The sequence below is a fragment of the Phascolarctos cinereus genome, unplaced genomic scaffold (genome assembly GCF_003287225.1).
Source record: "Phascolarctos cinereus isolate Bilbo 61053 unplaced genomic scaffold, phaCin_HiC Scaffold_1;HRSCAF=81, whole genome shotgun sequence".
Taxonomy (NCBI): Eukaryota; Metazoa; Chordata; class Mammalia; order Diprotodontia; family Phascolarctidae; genus Phascolarctos; species Phascolarctos cinereus.
Genome location: NW_027555514.1, coordinates 116,377,252 through 116,394,876, shown reverse-complemented (window position 1 = coordinate 116,394,876; position 17,625 = coordinate 116,377,252). Strand labels below are relative to the sequence as shown.

The 17,625-nt window shown below is 37.6% G+C and overlaps 1 protein-coding gene across 1 annotated transcript in view; it reads left to right on the top strand.

The window, feature by feature from the left end:
* The window catches only part of SND1 (staphylococcal nuclease and tudor domain containing 1), a 479,638-nt gene that overhangs the window by 220,107 nt on the left and 241,906 nt on the right, over positions 1 to 17,625 (top strand). Inside the window, exon 13 of the mRNA XM_021002412.2 lies at positions 15,490 to 15,600. Coding sequence (XP_020858071.1) covers positions 15,490 to 15,600 — 111 coding nt within the window. The remainder of the gene's footprint in view (positions 1 to 15,489; positions 15,601 to 17,625) is intronic.

The window sequence follows — 17,625 nt, the reverse complement described above, 5'->3', positions numbered from 1 at the left end:
ACCCTCCCCCAGTCTTTAGTTGACATCTTCAGCTGTTTACTAAAATGTCCTTCTAAAGGCATAAACTTAAAATGGTAAAAAAAAAAAACTGAAGTTAACATCTTCCTAACTGTACTAGTTCCTTTTGGGGGGGGGGTGGATGTTTCTTTGTCAGTGTGCCTAATGTTGGTTTGTAGAATTGATTTTGGTGTGGGACATGATCATGAATATCATTCTAGTGCCTTCTCTCTGAGAATACCCCAAATTTATCCTCTATTCTTGTTGTTGTGCAGTCATTTCAGTAGTGCCCAACTCTTCCTGATCCCATTTGAAGTTTTCTTGGCTAAGATACTGAAGTGATTTCCCATTTTCTTCTCCAGTTCATTTTACATATGTGGAAACTGAGGCAAACAGACTTAAGTGTCTTGCCTAGGGTCATACAGCTAGTAAGTGTCTGAGGCCAGATTTTGAACTTAGGAAGATGAGTCTTCATAACTTCAGGCACAGCACTCTATCCATTGTGCCATCTAGCTGCCCCCATTATCCTATATATATTTTGTTAATACATAGTTGTTTGCTTATTGTTTCCTCCATTAGACTGAACTCTTTGAGAACAGGGACTATTTTTTGCTATCCTCAGCATTTAGTAGAGTGCCCAACATATATTAGGTGTATAATAAATGTTAATTGCCTATATGAATATGAATTTATCTGAACGGAGCTCTGTATAGCCCAGCTTAATTATTCAGCTTAATTATCAAGATAGTTGTTATGTAAAGGAGTTCAGTACAGACTTTAGAACCCAATGTTGCTTTAATAGAATGTAAGCTCCTTGAGGGTGGGAACTGTCTCACTTTAGTATTTGCACATTGCCTAGCATATAGCATATTATTTTGGTCTAAGACAAAAGACTAACAGAATACCTGTCTATACAAGAAAATAGGAAAAATTGCAGTTGTTACAAGATATAAGATACAAGAAAAAAAATAGCTCTATTAGCTAAGATTCTCTGATCACTTCCTAATCAGTCAGAGTGCCAGTAAGTAAACAAGTTTGTAACTCAGCTGATTTAAGACTTTAAACACTTTTTGAAATTAAGTTTTATTTTATTTCCATGAAGATCTGCCTTTTCTCCCTTCTATTCCTTCTGTCTCCCGCCTGAGGAAAGAAAGAAAAATAAAATTGTCACAAACATGTGGAGTCAAGCAAAACATGTTCCTAAACTGGTCATCTGAATCTGCACTCTGAGTCCCTTACCTCTCAGTCATAACTGGGTAGTTTGTTTCATTATGAGTCCTCTGAAGTTATGGTTTATTCATTGTGTTGGTCAGAATTTTGAAATCTTTAAGAGTTTTTTTTTTATAGTAGTGTCATTACTGTATAAATTGTTCTGGTTCTATACGCTTTCACTCTGCTTCAGTTCAGGTAAGTTCTCCCAGGTTTTTCCAAAACCATCCTTTTCATTGTTTCTTACAGCACAATATTATTTCATTGCATTCTTATACCAAAACTTGTTCAGCCATTCCCAGTTGATGGTTACCCCCACAGTTTCCAGTTAGTTCTTTGCCACCACAAAAAGAGTTGCTATAAATATATTTGTTCTTCTAGACTTTTTTCCTTTTTCTTTGATCTCTTTGAGATAATAGGCTTGGTAGTGGTATTGCTGAGTCAAAAAGTATCAACACTTTAATAGTTTTGGGAGCATAGTTCCAAATTGCTTTCTAGAATGACTGGGCTAGCTCAGAGTTTACCAGCAGTGTACTAATGTACCTGTTTTCCTATAGCCCTTCTAACATTTTCTAACATTTGTACTGGCATAACTCTTGCAAGACAATAACTTTATGGCTTGCTGTATAGACCACTGAGAGAGACTACTGGAAGGACTAGGCCTGTAGTAGGTGAGACTGCACAGTCGAGGTTTGTAGCAGAGATGATTGACCCAGCAGACTAAAAGTTGGAAGACAGAGTACAAGCTTCCATTGGCACAGTTTAGTCTGATGCAGCCTCCTCTAGGTTCCTAGGTTCTCATAATTGTAAGTCTATAAATATTTGTTAAATCTAGTGGTGTTTGAGCATGGCTTTAAAAGATCAACACTATTCTGCACCCTGCAGATTTGAAGTTTTCTTTCTTTTCAAAAAATTTCCCTGTTGAAGCTTTCTGAAGATAAAGGCTTATAGGTGAACCTGTCTAATTGTATAGTCTATTGAGAAGCAGGACAGTCACAGGATGTGGGATCAGAAAGGTAGAGCTGTAACTTTTGTTCTGAAATGCCAAGAGTGTCTTTAAAAATAAATTCCTTGTTTTGGAAATAACAATCTCTTTTCCTCTGGAGCACATTCTCACTCATATCTCACGGAACCTGGTTAGGGCCTCACTTTGTTGTAGTTGAAAAACCACAGTTGCAAAAACAAAGAACTTGCCAAAAGCATGATTAGCTAATGTTAAGCCCCAGAGTTTAGCTGTGGTAACTCTTTCCAGGATCTCATCTGCATTGTACTTCTCTCTTCCCTTTTCCTTCTTCCATCCATTTTCTACCTACAGGGAATACTTCAATTACTTTTTTTTCCTTCAGTGCATCGATTTTCATTTTGTAATACAGTGTTACACAGAGTACTTCCTCTGTACTCTGGAGTGAATGGAAATTACTTTTTCTAAAAAGTGCACCACGCAGCAAAGTTCAAGCAGCTCCATTCTCTGAAGGCTGAAGCCTATCCAGCCTGCTAGTGATGAACCTCCCCATACTTAGCTGGACTCATTCTTGGAAAGTAGATCATATGTGCTTCTGGGACTGTACCTTTCCACCCTGGTAGAACTCTCTGGGACTTGCATTCTGCTCACATAGCTTTTAAGAACACAGAGACATCTCTGAGATGTGATGAGACATTAGAATCAGACTTTGGGGAGGTCTGTGTTGTTAAATGATCTATATATTTGTAGTTGAACCATAAGAAATTAGCAGGGGATTAAAGATTATTTATCTTCCACAATTATGTCTGGGTGCTAGATGGCTCACTTAATAAGAGCCCTGTGCCTGGAGTCAGGAAGACCTGAATTTAAATCTGGCCTCAGACACTTGCTAGCTGTGTGACCCTGTGCAAGTCATTTAGCCTCCATCTGCCTTAGTCCAGTGGATAAGTAAATAGCAAACCACTCCAGTATCTTTGCCAAGAAAATTCTTTTACAAAGAATGTGTCATGACCGAAGGACTGAACCACAACAATGAATTAGTAACTAGCTGTTACATGGAAAGCATCACACTACACAAATTAAGTTAGCTCAATTTTTTAAGGTTTCATAACTGCATACATAACAACAATTTAGCTGAGTTTGATTTTTGACACATTACTACCAGATAAAAAGTACAATGAATGAAAAGTCTTTGTTAAGCACTTACTACGTCCTCAGGACTAGGAATATACATCCAAAAATGAAACAGTTCCTGCTCTTAATAAGCTTGTAGTGTATTGAGGTTAGACACAACATATAGGGGAGTGGTAACCTGAAAGGTTGTTTTGGTCTGGAAAGGCACAAGAATGGTGAAGTTGAGCCATAGGAGAGTCAATGATTGTCTTGTCCTGAAACAATGGTCGTATTGATTTACTTAGGATCCTTAGAGTAAGAACTGAAACACTCAGATGGTATAGATGGGTTGTGTGAAACAATAGATAGTGACTGGGATGGCAGCATGGCATTGTCTGGGTCTCAGACTGGCTGAAAGGGAACTCAGTAGTCATCTGGTGCAACCTCCTTTTATTTGAGGAAATGAAACCCAGAGACTTTCTCAAGGTCACAAAGAGGGAGGATTTGAACTCAAATGCTCTGATTCTAAATCCAGCATTTTCCCCTGAATCAGGCTGTGAATTTGCATTTACTAACTCAGAAGTCAGGACAATTCTGTTCCAAGGTCAGAGTTCCACAGCTCAGTGGAACTCATGACTTCTTGGAGTCCAGTGATCTCAAGGAAGGAGATGGATGGGGTAGAAGGCTGTAAAAGAAGTGTTGCCTATTTCGTTTGTTAATCCTGTGCCTCCTTGGATCTTGTGTACTTGGGACACAAAAATAATTGTTCTTTACCATTCCCCATACAACATTCTCTTAATATAGTTATAAAAATTAAAATGCAAATATTCAGAAAATCACAGGGTTCGTTAAATCTGGCATCATTTTTGCAACTTAGAATGTTGTTGATTTATATTTCATCTGACAATGTTGGGAATTGTTTTTTTTTATCATCATAATTGAATGAAGATAAGCAGTTGATGGTACTATATTATAGGAATTCTTGTTAAGATTGAAGGCTTAATACCACCTCACTTATGTGGAGTTTGTATATGTATATATTCTTAGTTTTCCTACTGTAAGGCACTTATTATAATCTTCATAAGATTGCTGTTTATATTTTGTTAACCTGATCTATAAAAAGGTACCAAATCAGTGAAATCTGTGACATTCCTCCAAGTAGTTCATTTAACTATGTGATTCATATGTAATGCATGCTTTAGGCAAGTTTTGCTTCCTAAAGAAAATGGAGTCCATGGAGTCTTATCTTAATGTGACAATCTTCTTTTATTGTGATCTTTGCTTCTTCCCTCTTTCACTCTACCATTTGCCCTTTAGTGTAGAAGAAAAACTCAGTATTAACATTTAGAGGCAGCACGGTATAATGGAAAGAGGGCATGAAAGGAAGAAATTAGAGTTTGAGGCCTCAGATTCTTATTATAGCTTTGGGTTTGGCAGGACAATTGATAATAAGACAAAGGAACAAGGAGTTCAAGTGTGAAGTATACTCTTGTTAAACTGGTTGAGCATGGGAGGACGGAAGGGCAGAAACATGTAGTGAGAGCAGGGGTTATGGCCTGAAACACTACGTAGAGGAGGAGAAAGTAAAGGATTTGCTAAAGGCAAAGGATAGGTTTGGTCCCAGTTAGCTAGGTCCCAGTTAGTACAAATAATAAGTCTTATGTAGAGGTCACATGTATTCAGATTCATAAAATTTGAAGTTACAGTTATGTAAAAGGTAGTAATTAGTTTCTGGCCAATGGAGATAGGCAATACAAATTTGAATAATGTGAACACTGTAACAGAATTTATTATTTTCACTAAGGCAATATTGAAATTTGGAATGATAAGAGATTATGTTCACATAAAAGAATTTCAGTACTCTTGAACATGGACAGGGAATGTTTCTGTGTGATGACAATATCTAGGGTGTGACCATCCTTGTGTGAGGCTGAAGTGGAATGGAAGAATAGATCTTGGAGAACTGTGAAGTTAGAATATTTGGGGAACCATTAATATATATGTTGAAGTCCCCTAATATGAAGGCAAGGAGTTAGGATGGGGAAGTTGGAAGGAGAGGAAAAAATGCTTAAAAATAAAATTAGTAAAAATACAAAATTATTATTTTCATTGGAACTCATTTAGAAATGAGGGAGAATGCTGTGGGAATATATACCACTAACATGTATCAGTTGGTAAATTTAGGTAGATTGAACTTCAGAGGAAGAGAAGTTGCTGAATCTGGACATATCGGGGGGGGGGAACAAAGGAGAGTGAGTTCACAGATACGTGTATGTAGGATTTATAGAAAACAGAATTTAGAGACTCTAGATAAGCCTCTTTGAGGGAATTGTCATGAGCTCAAATAATCTTTAGGAAAGAGGTTGGTTCTTTGGGTTAGAAACAACTTCATTCCAGAATGGGAGTAATCATGGCAGATGTGCCTGTCCTCCAATTAGGCTAATTGAACTATAACCCTGTCTGCCATGAGAATGGTTCAGGGTGGATTCTCTTCACTAATCTTTGCTAAGTAGAAAAGTCTATGGTTACATGTTTTCCCCCTGACTTTGGAACATTTTCTACAAAGAAGATGTGCGTGCTTCTCATCCTAAGGAAAGAGTGAAGGAACACTCCGTACTCCATCCATGGCTCATCCTATCTTATATTTCTTCTCTCCAGAGCCCTTACTGACTTTTTGGCAGCATGACGTTGCTGAGAGAGAAGCTGACACAATGGAGGATAATACAGCAATTTTACTTGTCTTATAAAAGCCGTAACTGTGGTATTACTGGATAAATGAAGCCATCAAATAGAGGGAGCAATGAGATTACAGTACTGCAGAAATCCTGGGGGCAGAATAAAATTGTCTGTTTAGTAAGCAGAGAGAACTATGTGGAGCAGTGCTTCTCATCCGTCCTTTTTCTAAATCATTTGCTCCTCCTCTATTGGAACATCTTTATTAGGCAGATTCATAAAGTGGAGTGTTAATTTTTTCATCGCACAACTTCTTTGTACTTCCTTGGCTGCACTGTTTTGTCCTTAGTGCTCACCCATTTATCAAGGTCTGTTTTAGTTCTATTGGGCACATGCAAGGCAGTAGAATAAGGGTTCTCAATTGGAGGTCCATGAACTTGTAAAAAATACTTTGATAATTCATTTATTTAATAATCCTATGCATTTCCTTCCATGTATTTAAAAACTTTGTTCTGAGAAAGATTGTTAATAAGTTTTACCAGATTACCAAAGGGGTCCATAACATTAAAAAAGCATTAAGAACCTTTGCTCTAGTGGAATCAAAATATACATCAGAATGAATCCTTTAGCTTCCCTGGTATATGCAGTAAGACATTTGCCATGTTCATTCTCAGGTAGAAAGCACTCTCATTCTCAATCCTGTCAAGCCCTGCCTCCAAGCAATTCTCAGGTATACTTCTCTAATGAAAATTGTAAATTGAAAATTCAGGTGACTTCACAATCCCCAGCATTTCTAGTTTCCAGAGCTCAGAGTCCCATTTCTGTGCTGCCCATGCTCTGATGATATCGACTGGAGGAGAAAGGGTGGTGCAGTGAAAAGTGTGCTGGATTTGTGGCAAAGGACCTGTTTTGGAATCCTGACTTTGCCACTTACTAGTTGTCTGACTTTGGGCAAGTTGCTTAACCTCCTTGGGCCTCTGCTTCTTTATCTGTAAATAAGAGCATTGGAGCACATCTCCTCTAAGATTTCTTCCAACTCTAAGTCTATGATCCTGGCTTCTGATGCTGCCTTCTTTGCTTCTAGGTTCATAGTGATACATTATACTCAAAAGGACTTACTGCCTCTTTTTTTTTCCCCCCTCATCTTATGGTTATTGAATTGGGCAGAATTGAACTTTGGAAGGATTCTAAAGGTAGGGTCCTACCCCCTTCTTACTGAGTACATGGGGGATTTTTTAGGTCCTAGATTAAACTTTTGTAGAGGACATTGTTTCAGGAGTTAGTAACTGCGTTGTTATTTTTGCCTGCCAATTGTATTTTGCACTTTAGTTTTGACAGTATTTCTTACAGCTTCTTCAGCCTAGTGGTTTCTAGTGATGGCAATAAGAACGGAATGTGTCTTGTACAAGCCTGTCACCTAAGCATCTTTAAAATCCTGAGAGCCCACTGTCTTCTCTTGTTGGTATGCTATATTTATATTTCTCAGTTGGGAAAGAAGGTAAAAACACTGAGAGAAAAAACAACAACAACAACCACAACCACCTTTCCTAAGGTTCACATGGGGAGTATTTAAGCAGAGGTAGGAATCAAACCTAAGATTTCTTGAGTGTCAGTCACCCTTTGTAACACTAGAAAGCATTGTTGTCAGTGGAAAGATTGTGGATATATTTTATGTCAAGTGGTGCTTAGAAGTGTTTGAAAGGATTGGGGCTACTGGACTTAGAAAAGACTGAGTATTGAGATAGGAATATGTAAGTATGTCTGTCTTCAAATATTTGATAGATAGTTGTCATGTAGAGGAGAGATTTATTCCGTTCAGCCCTCCTCGCTGCTGCGTGCCACTCCTCCCCCTTCCCCCCCCCCAGTATAACTTGAAGCAGTAGATAGAAATTATGGGGAAGAAGATTTCAGCTAAATATCTGAAAGAACTGATTACTCTTTATATTTCAAAAAACACTGATGATGTTCAACTGGAGGATGTATGAGTACATGTCAAAGATACTAGCAGAATATTATGCTTTTGGTAAGAGATTGGACTGGGTGATTTCTAAGGTCATTTCTTACCCTGAGATATTGTGATTCTATGACCATACTTACTTAAAAGAATAAAACTAAAGAAACCAGAAAAAAACAGAGGTTCCAATTTAGAAAAGTTTCTATAATGGATAAAGAACTATGGGTATGTCTATTTTCCAAAGGTTTGTTGTGTCTTTTTTGGGTTTGGAGCAGTGAGGGTGGCATATGATATTAGCCATCTTGTCGAGGTTTTCGAAAAAGTCAATTGCATGTAGTTTTCCCTTTGGGATAAGTGGAGAGAGTTCATTTCTTAGATTCTGTAGAAAAGAGTACAAGCTGAACTCTTGATGATCACTGAATCTGCCCTCATTTCACCCATGCTGCCTGCAGGGTAGTCAAGAGCGTAAAGACATCTGAACTTTCCTTTCGCTGTATTCCAGAGCTGAAGTTTGCATGCTGGTGACATTTTGAGAGGCTCTCCAGCTCCTCGGGTGCCTGTGTACTGGCTGTGTTACTTATTAAATGGAAGAAAGAGTTAAGTTATTAAGCATCAAAATTTAATTTGACACATCGTAGAGCAGCAGGCATTAAGGGGGAGGTTAAGGGGAAACAAGGGTATGAGAGGGGTGTGATTGCTGGGTAAGAATGTAGTGCTATCTCAGATATTTACAGTTATTGATGTTTCTAAAATGGGGCTTTGTTTACAGATGTTCCTTGGTTGTGTGGGCAGCTCCTCCTGATCTATCTGACAAGAATCTTTATTTTCTAGATCCTTAGGGATCCAAACAATAGAAATTTGGGGAGAGGACGCTAGTAGCTAAGTTGTGGTCCTTTCAGAGAAGTCATCAGATACATCTCATGGAGGTCACAGAGAGTGTGTCTCCATCTGCTGCTCAGCATGTGCTGTTCTAAGTGGAAAGATAGTAAATTCATAAGAATATCTGTACTGCCTCCAGCTCCCTTCCATCTGGAATAAGGCTCCTGTTCATTTTGCCCTTCACAGATAGATTGCTTTGTTGTTAATGCCAACCATAAAGAGACCAGTTGTATCGCAGACTTGAGACTGCCATTTCTCCAGCCTGAAAGACATAAAGCTATTTGCTCCCTTAACATGCCTGGTGACCAGCCTGTGATCCCAAATTAGTCCCTTTTCATTAATGAACTACCTAATGTGTTTGTCGTAAGGCTCTATGTGAATATATAGCAAGGAGGATATTAAACTGAGGAAGAAAGTTTCTCCTCGGCCTTAAGCTTTCTAGGTCCTCATCTCTCATTTGTACGGTTGTCTTTATCTTGTTCCATTCCCGTATCCTCCTCTTCTTAGAGGATGGCCCTCGCCCCTGTTGGATTCCTGTATAGATATAGATATCCATATCTGAGGATTCCACTTGCAGTGTCATTGGTTCCTAGGCAGTTAAAGGCTGAAGTAGAGGAGCAAATTTCTAGCATGGACATTGGAATCTCTGTCGTCCTGCGGCAGAGGAGGAGATCAGTCACTGTTGTAAGTTATGCTTTTCAGGTAGATGCAGGGTCCTACAGGGTGCAGTGGTTACAGTTCACAGCCCTAGTGTTAATTGTCTTAAATGTCAGACTTAATTGCAATTTTCGTTATCAGTTTTATATTTCATTTATGACTCTTGGCTGATGGGCCTCCATGCAACTTGTAAAGATTCTCAGTGATTTTATAATTTCTGCTGGAGGTCACATACGTCTTGAGGCAGACTGAGTCTGAATTGCTGGTTTTTCTTCCTGTCATTTTATTTAATCTTGAATCAAATTACTGTGGAGGCATTTTTTTGTCTACCTAGGTTTGTGTACATACCTATTCTCTTTAGAAAATATGCCTCCTTTTGTAACATGCATAGAAACTTGAGGCTTGGCATTGCTTAAATTCAGATGTTTCTTTTTTTAGTGGAAATCATTAGACACAGACAGCCAGATCGAAAAATGTCTATGCTTACCCTGTGAGCCAGAATCATGAATATCTATTATCTCTGGATAACAGATTTTCACTTCACAAGACAAGTCTAGTTGTGGGCTCTATTCTTATAATTACTTACTTCTTCAGTCCTATTTCCTAGTGCTTGTTTAGAATCATAGAATTTTTGGTTTGGATGGGATCTTAGGGAGCGTTTAGGCCAACTTCATTTTACAGAAGAAACTGAGTCCCAGTAAAGTAAGGTTATGTAATTAGCAAAACCCAGGATTATGATTCCAAATCCATAGCACCCTTACCATGATACAATGACACACCCTGCTGGAAGACTCACTATCTGTGGCTGTAAGACTAGTTTATTAATACTAGGGACTATTTCTTCTGAACACACTTTGGGTTTGCTTTGTCAGTTTTTGAAAAGATTGCCTCTTTACTGGTGTATTTCTAATGACATTGCCGGAATTAATAGAATTCAGTTTTCCTGGGAAAGGACATTCCTTTGGAATGATTCCATGTTACATATTCCATAGTATATTTTACTTTGTTATAAAAGACAACTGCCTCAAGTAACTTTAGACCACACAATAGCTCATTTCCATTCCTTAGGGTTCCCTGATTCAGTTCTAGCCTTTTGTTTTTGTTCCCCCATAGTAAGCATCCCTTCACTTATTATCTGTTGTTCAAGAATCTTGGTATTGTTTATGTGAAGTTTAAATTTTGCCACAGAATTTCAATAGTGGCATAGAGAATGTAGAAATTATGTTTCTGAAGCTCTGTAGATTGAAACAATGTGGAATCAACATAGCCCTAAGCAAACATAAGGAGAGAGATGTCAAGGTATAAGTCTCCCTCACCTCCAACACACACACTTACTTTTTATAATTCCTTTTGCCTCTCTTAAGAGATAACAAAAGTGTGAACTGAGATTAAGTAGTATTTGTACCACTACCTCCTGACTGTGTTTGCATTTCTAGAAATTCTTCACTCCTAATTGGACCTCTGAATTGAAAGAACCTTTTACAACCCTGGCAATAATTTACTTCTTGCCTTTGGCCTGTACTGGGAAAGGGTGATTTCCTACTGAATAACTGAGGCTGCTGATTCTCTTTATGTACTGGTAGTGAGTTCTTGTTTCATGCTTGGCATGTGTAATTAGGGGAGAATTACTGATGTACTTAGCAAGGCATAATTTATGAATTTGTTAAAAGCCGCATAATGTCACGGCAGCCAATGTGATGTACTTCTTTGTCACTGGGCAACTGATTGACGTACTGATGTCAGATTCCACACCATCTTCAGCTGGGAAAAGAAATCTCTTGACCTTTTGTTAACAGCTGAGAGAAACGAATAAGACAATAAGGTGCAAGGATCAAAGATAACTTCAATTAATTTTTATTTTTAAATATGGGTTTGAAAAGATGGACAAGGAAGAAGAAGAGATGCAGCAAGTTTTGAATCTTTAACTCATTGAAAGAGAGTTTTGGCTAAGATTCATTCTATGTCACCCTATATTAGATTCTCATTTTCAAGGTTTTTCTGAAATACCAGTGTTTAGCCTGCTTATTTAATGTAGTATAATGGATTTTTCAATATTCTTGAAATTAGTTTTTTATAAGTAAAACAATAAATTCTGTATAACAAAAGAAGTCGTTTTGTGACATTTAAAAAAAAAAGAATTGCCTCTGTCCAAATGCCTAACACATTGACAACTATTATACCTTCCTTCCTTCCTTCCTTCCTTCCTTCCTTCCTTCCTTCCTTCCTTCCTTCCTTCCTTCCTTCCTTCCTTCCATCCAGGTTAAGTGACTTGCCCAGAATCACATAGCTAGTAAGTGCCTGTGGCTGACTTGAACTCAAGTCCTTTATCTACTGTGCCACCTAGCTGCCCCTCTGTCTCTATTAGAACTTAGAATGAGGATATGATAGTTAGAAATAGAGCAAGTATGAGGAAAATGTGATAGGCCTGAAAAATTTTAGTGTAGAGTCTTAAAGACATCCCTAGTCCCTTCAATTCCTCTAACCAAACCATCCCCTCAATTCTAGTGTTTTCTCTCTTACTTTTTCCTCCTATTTATCCTATATACAGCTTATTTGTACATGTTTATTTGTGTTCTATCTTTCCCATTAGATTGTGAGTTTCTTGAGGGCAGGGGCTAACTTTTGCATCTTTTTCTCTCCCCAGTTTAATGATTGACTTACCTTTACCATTAATACCTTTCACAATTACGCAACTCATTTCACCTTTCTTAGTCAGTTTTTTCATCTTTTTAAATCCCTTTGTTTAAGGGGCTAGATGTTCACTGAGGCAAAGTCCCTTCCAGCTCTCCATTTATGATCTCAAGAACTAGAGTTTTACTTCAAAGGTTTGTTCAAGCAAATAGTGCTTGAGTCTAATTCCTCCTAGTATGTCGTCTCTTTGTTGATTGTTTCCTTTATCTTGCATATTTTTTGTATGTAGTTGTTTCCATGTTGTCTAATAATGCTTGTATTGCATATTTCATAGATTTGTTTTAAGGAAAGTGCTTTATAAACTGTAAAATGGAGTTCAAATGCATTGTTTTTGTTGTTCCCAATAAAGTAACTAAGCCAATCCTTACTCTTTACCATGTTTGGAAGCACTCCCTTTCCCCTGCCCCCTTTTGAACTGATCTTGAGACTGATGCAATTTGGCAGGCTCCTGTAGAAGAATTCTAAATTGAGGCAATCTGGAATCAGATTTCATTATTTTAAATGTTGCCTATTTGAGGGGTGATGACAGAGTAAGACTCAAGTGCATATAGGATGTACCCGTATTTTTCTTTCTCTTGAATTGCATTTGCTTCCATTTAGATCCATGCTTCAGAAATAGCTGGCTTTCCACTAACTTTTTCCTATTTTCATTTATAGTTTATCTTCCTGGGAGTCCTCCTCATAGAGTGGAAAGAATACTTGGTTTATAGTTAGAAGAAGTGTGGTTTGAATCCAGGCTCTGCTACACACTGTGTGTCTTAGGAGGGTCATTTCTTCTCTCTGAGTCTCAAGCTCCTTCATGTATAAAACAAGGGGATTGCAATTAGATAATTTGTAGGCTCCATTCCAGCTCTACATTTTATGATTTTTTCAGCTTATAAAGTCACAAAATTTGAAAGTGAGAGAGGACCTCAGCAAACATTTAGTTCAACCCATATCCAGAAGTAGTTTCTTTTGTGACATAAAGTGACAGATGAGTATCCAATCTCTGCTTGAAGATTTCTGGTGAGGGGAATTCTATTACTTCAAAGCAACTGCTACTGTTTCTCATAATTTATAACTAATTTATTATTGTGTAAGTCATAATTAATGCAGGTGGTTTTTTTTTTAAATCAAGCTTCGGTTTTCTTCCTTATGATGTCTATCCATTGTTCCTAGTTCTGCCTTTTGGCATCAAACAGAACAAATCTAATTCCCCATGCACAGAAATAACCCTCCAGATACTTGAAGGTGTCTGTCATCTCTCCCCTTGGTCCTCTGTTCTTCACTGTCTATACCCACTTCCTTCCCTTGATCCTCATATGTCATGGACTCAAGAATCCTCGCCATCTGAGTTTCCCTCCTGTAGACACTACCCAACTTGGTGTTGTTCCCAAATTGTGTCCATTAGTCATCTAGCTTTTATTAAATATCTGCCGTGTTCCAGGCACTGTGACAAGTGTTGAGATACCCAGAGTAAACACTCCAAATTCTCCGGATTACAGACTATCACATCCTTCTTGGGAGCTTTGCCTTTCTGGAGCCAGTGAGAATATTAGCCTTTTTGCCTACCACATCACAACGCTGACTTATGTTTAATTTTCAGTCCACTAAAACCTCTGGATCTTCTTCAGACAGACTGCTGTTTAAACATTCCTTCCTCCTATCTGGGATTTGTAAAGTTGATTTTCTTTTTTAAACCCACCTGTAAAGACTTTATATTTGTTCCTATGGAATCTTGTCTTACTAAATTCAGCCTCAGCGTTCAGTTCAGTTCAATAAACATTTATTAAGTGCCTGTGCTAATTAAAACATTGAGGATACGAATAAAAAAGTAAAGGACAGCCCTCAAGAAACTTGCAGTCTAAGGGGGGAAGACAACATATAGAAGAAAGCTGGAACTTGAAGGATTGCTGAATGAGAAAGCAGGGTCCCTGGCATAGGAGTATCTTTTTTCCATGGAATTGAGACCAAGCAGAGCAAAAGATGGAAAATTCAAATATGTTAGCTATGTCTCACAGCTTTGTGTCATCTGTAATCTTGATGTGCATACCAACTATGTCTTTATCTAAGTAATGCACAAAGAAGTGAGCAGAACCTGGACAAGAATTTATGCTATAATAGAAACAATGTAAAAACAAATAACTTTGAAAGAATCAATTGTGCTGATGAGCACAACACTCAACTATGATTCCAGAGGTCTGATGATAATGCAAGCTATCTACTTCCTGACAGAGATGATAAATTAAGTGTGCAAAAGGAGACACCATTTTGGACATGGCCAAATCAAGAATTAAATAAGTATATCTGTTATGTGAGGGTTTATTTGTTTGTTTTTAATGTTGAGGTATAACTTGAAATGGAGAGAATACAAATACTTGTTAATAGGGAAAAAATTAACTAAATATTAACATTCACTTTAGATTTGTGTGTGTGCGTGCTCATAGTACATATTGTTTTCTTGGCTCTGCTCACTTTTCTTTGTATTAGATCATATAAATAACACTTATTATACAATTATGTAAGTGAATAGATTCGTATTTTCCTGTCCCATGCAGTTCTTGTTCATGTGTTTAAATAAGGCCTTCATTGAGGAGCCACTCTTTGGGGGTCTTCTGAGATTTCAGGGTGGGAGAGAATTACTACATACTAGTAAAAATAGGACCTTTTACACAGGGAATAGAATTCCCTCACGAGTCATTTATTTTTAACCCTTCCCAGAGGAAAATAAAATCATCCTCATGAATATTATTTTCAAACCATCCCCCCTTCCATTAATTAAAAACAAAACACAAATCCTAAAGCATGATCAGTACAGAAATGACAAAGTATTTTCTATTTTATTGGATAATTTTGAATGTTTTTGCATTGGGCATACCACACATGGTGATGGCAGGATTCCATTTATTCCATTTTTATTTCAGATAATTTCGTATTTCCCAAATTCAACTAGAAGTAGTCTAAGAAGAAGATGTGCAAGGATGGCATTTTGAGAAATTTAAGTGATATTAGTGATTTTTAAAAATCGTTAGGTCTAAAATTTTAGAGCCTAGTTTTTATTTTCAGAAAGTAGGGAAAGATTTTGTCTTTCTGTAGCCAGAAGCATTCAGCCTCGTTTGGTCTTTTAATAGACAATTTGCTGCAGGCTTTTATGTATGTGGGAAAGAATGTTATCTCTACCAACCAAGGATCTTGATTCTTGGTTTCTTAGCATTTAAGATCATTGATGGGTTTTTTGCGGGGGGAGGGGAAGGGGAAGGCAGGACTAGAGACAAAGAGGAAATTCTGTCATCTGTAAGTTCTCATTGTTGTCATTCTGTTTGACTAATTTTTAAACCTACATCTGGTGCTCATTGGCTTGTCTTCTATGTTGCAGAAACATTGCTGAGGCTCTTGTCAGCAAAGGACTGGCAACAGTGATCCGCTATAGACAGGATGATGACCAGAGGTCTTCCCACTATGATGAATTGCTTGCTGCCGAGGCCAGGTAAGATGGAGTAATTTTTTTTCCCACAAAAATTTAGGAATGTGAAGCCACTCTTATTTCAATCCTACATAAAATAAATCATTTTAAAAGCAATATAAGTTCTTGACATGATTAATACTATTTTTTTACCACTGGGCCCTGCTTACATACATACATACATATATATGTGTGTGTGTACACACACACACACACACACACACACACACACACACACACACACACTCACACACACACATCTTCTCTTCTTTACCAACCAGAATCCGCTAATCCTCAACACTTATTTTTCACCTATAAACCTTTTGTCATGTCTAGAGGAAATGAAAACATTTATTAAGAAATGAGTTTTGTTTTCACACTTCTGACAGCTGGCAGGAGAGTGTTTAAGAAAGCCTGTGACATTTCACCAGTGTGCTTTTTCCTATGGCTAAGCACCCCAAGGGTATTCAGACAATATGGTACCATTTCCTGCCATTGACAGGCCTTAAGAACCATTCCCAAGGAGATTCATGTCATTTGATCCCAGTAGCAATTGAGTTCATGCTTTTAATAAGTGAGGTACTTTGGGGAACCACCTTGAACAATACAACAAAATGCTTGGCTCCATCCAAAATTTAACATTATTGGTGGAAGTTATTGGAAAGGCCTGTCAGAGATAGAAAAGCTACTGTCCTTCAGTTAATATAACAGACAGTTCAGATGACATAAAGTCTGTTTAATTGTTAGAGGGCTGTTCTTGTCCTAATAAGTCATAAAGAGGAGAAATAAACCTGGGCACATGATATCCAAACTAGATTTAAGACTTTGTAATTGACAGGGTTTTTCTTGCTCTTAGGCCCAGAAGACTATTCTGAGCTATGACATTTCCTTCTAAGGCCATGCCACGTGTTGATAAATAGATTATGTCTGGGTCGTCATGAAAAATGTCAGTCAAGCAGTCTGTCAGGGGTCTCTGTTGTTTTTGGACTTTGTCTAGTGGGCTTTTCCCAGAGGAATGGTAAGGGTGTGATTCTTGGACACAAGGGAATAGGAAATCATCATTTTTGTTTATTCAACATTTATCAGTGCCATTAATGAACACTGTGAAAGGCAGCCCAAGTGAGTTAGTTTTCTTCCTTTTGGATATTGGGTGGGATTGTGTGTTCTCAATTTGCAGAGAAAGAGAGATAATGGTATTGGATCCATGTATATCCCATTTGTTCTGAATATTAGAAAAACGACTGTAAGCTATTATGAGCGTGAAAGATACCAAGAGAGGATTAGAGATCATTATAGTAGTATGCCCAGTATACTAGTGAACTTTTAAAAGAATTTATAATTCACTTATTTCTGGTGCTTAGAAGTACAAAAAAAAAAAGAATAATTTAAGTTAGGAAGATTGGAAGCATTGCAATAATTTTCAGGACTCCACCAAAAATTTTCATATTGCTTTTAGAAATAGGTATGTTATACTATTATGTTTAACAAATATGCACAGGCATTGCAGACTTTAAATTTTATTTTAATAAAGAAGATTTTTGATGTTGGTTTACTGAAGCTCAACTCCTTGGAAATAATTGTGTTGATTGATTTAGACAGACTGATGATGCAGAAATTTGCTTCAGAGTTATTGTCTTGAGTCCAGGTTGCATTAAATGAGGATACCTTAGCCTTTCTCACTTGACAAACAATGAAGTTCTTAAAATGAGTAGGCCAGCCATTGTGTGCTACAAAAGTTTTTCTTCTGGGGTATTGTGTCAGTAAAACACATGAAGTGATGATTCTCAAACCCCAAAAGTGTGAAGCTAATAGAACATTAAAGTTTTATAAACTAGGAAAGACAGGCACAATTGGCCGGACCAAATTCTGTGTGATAATGTGTTAAAATGGGAACATGCAGATGCACAGAGCTAGGAATTAGCAGACTGGGTTCTAGGTTTTATTCTGTCACCAACTGGCTGTATGGTCTTAGATAAATTGCTTAACTTCTTTAATACTCATTTTTTTCATCTCATAAATGACAGGATTAAGCCAAACAGATATCCACCA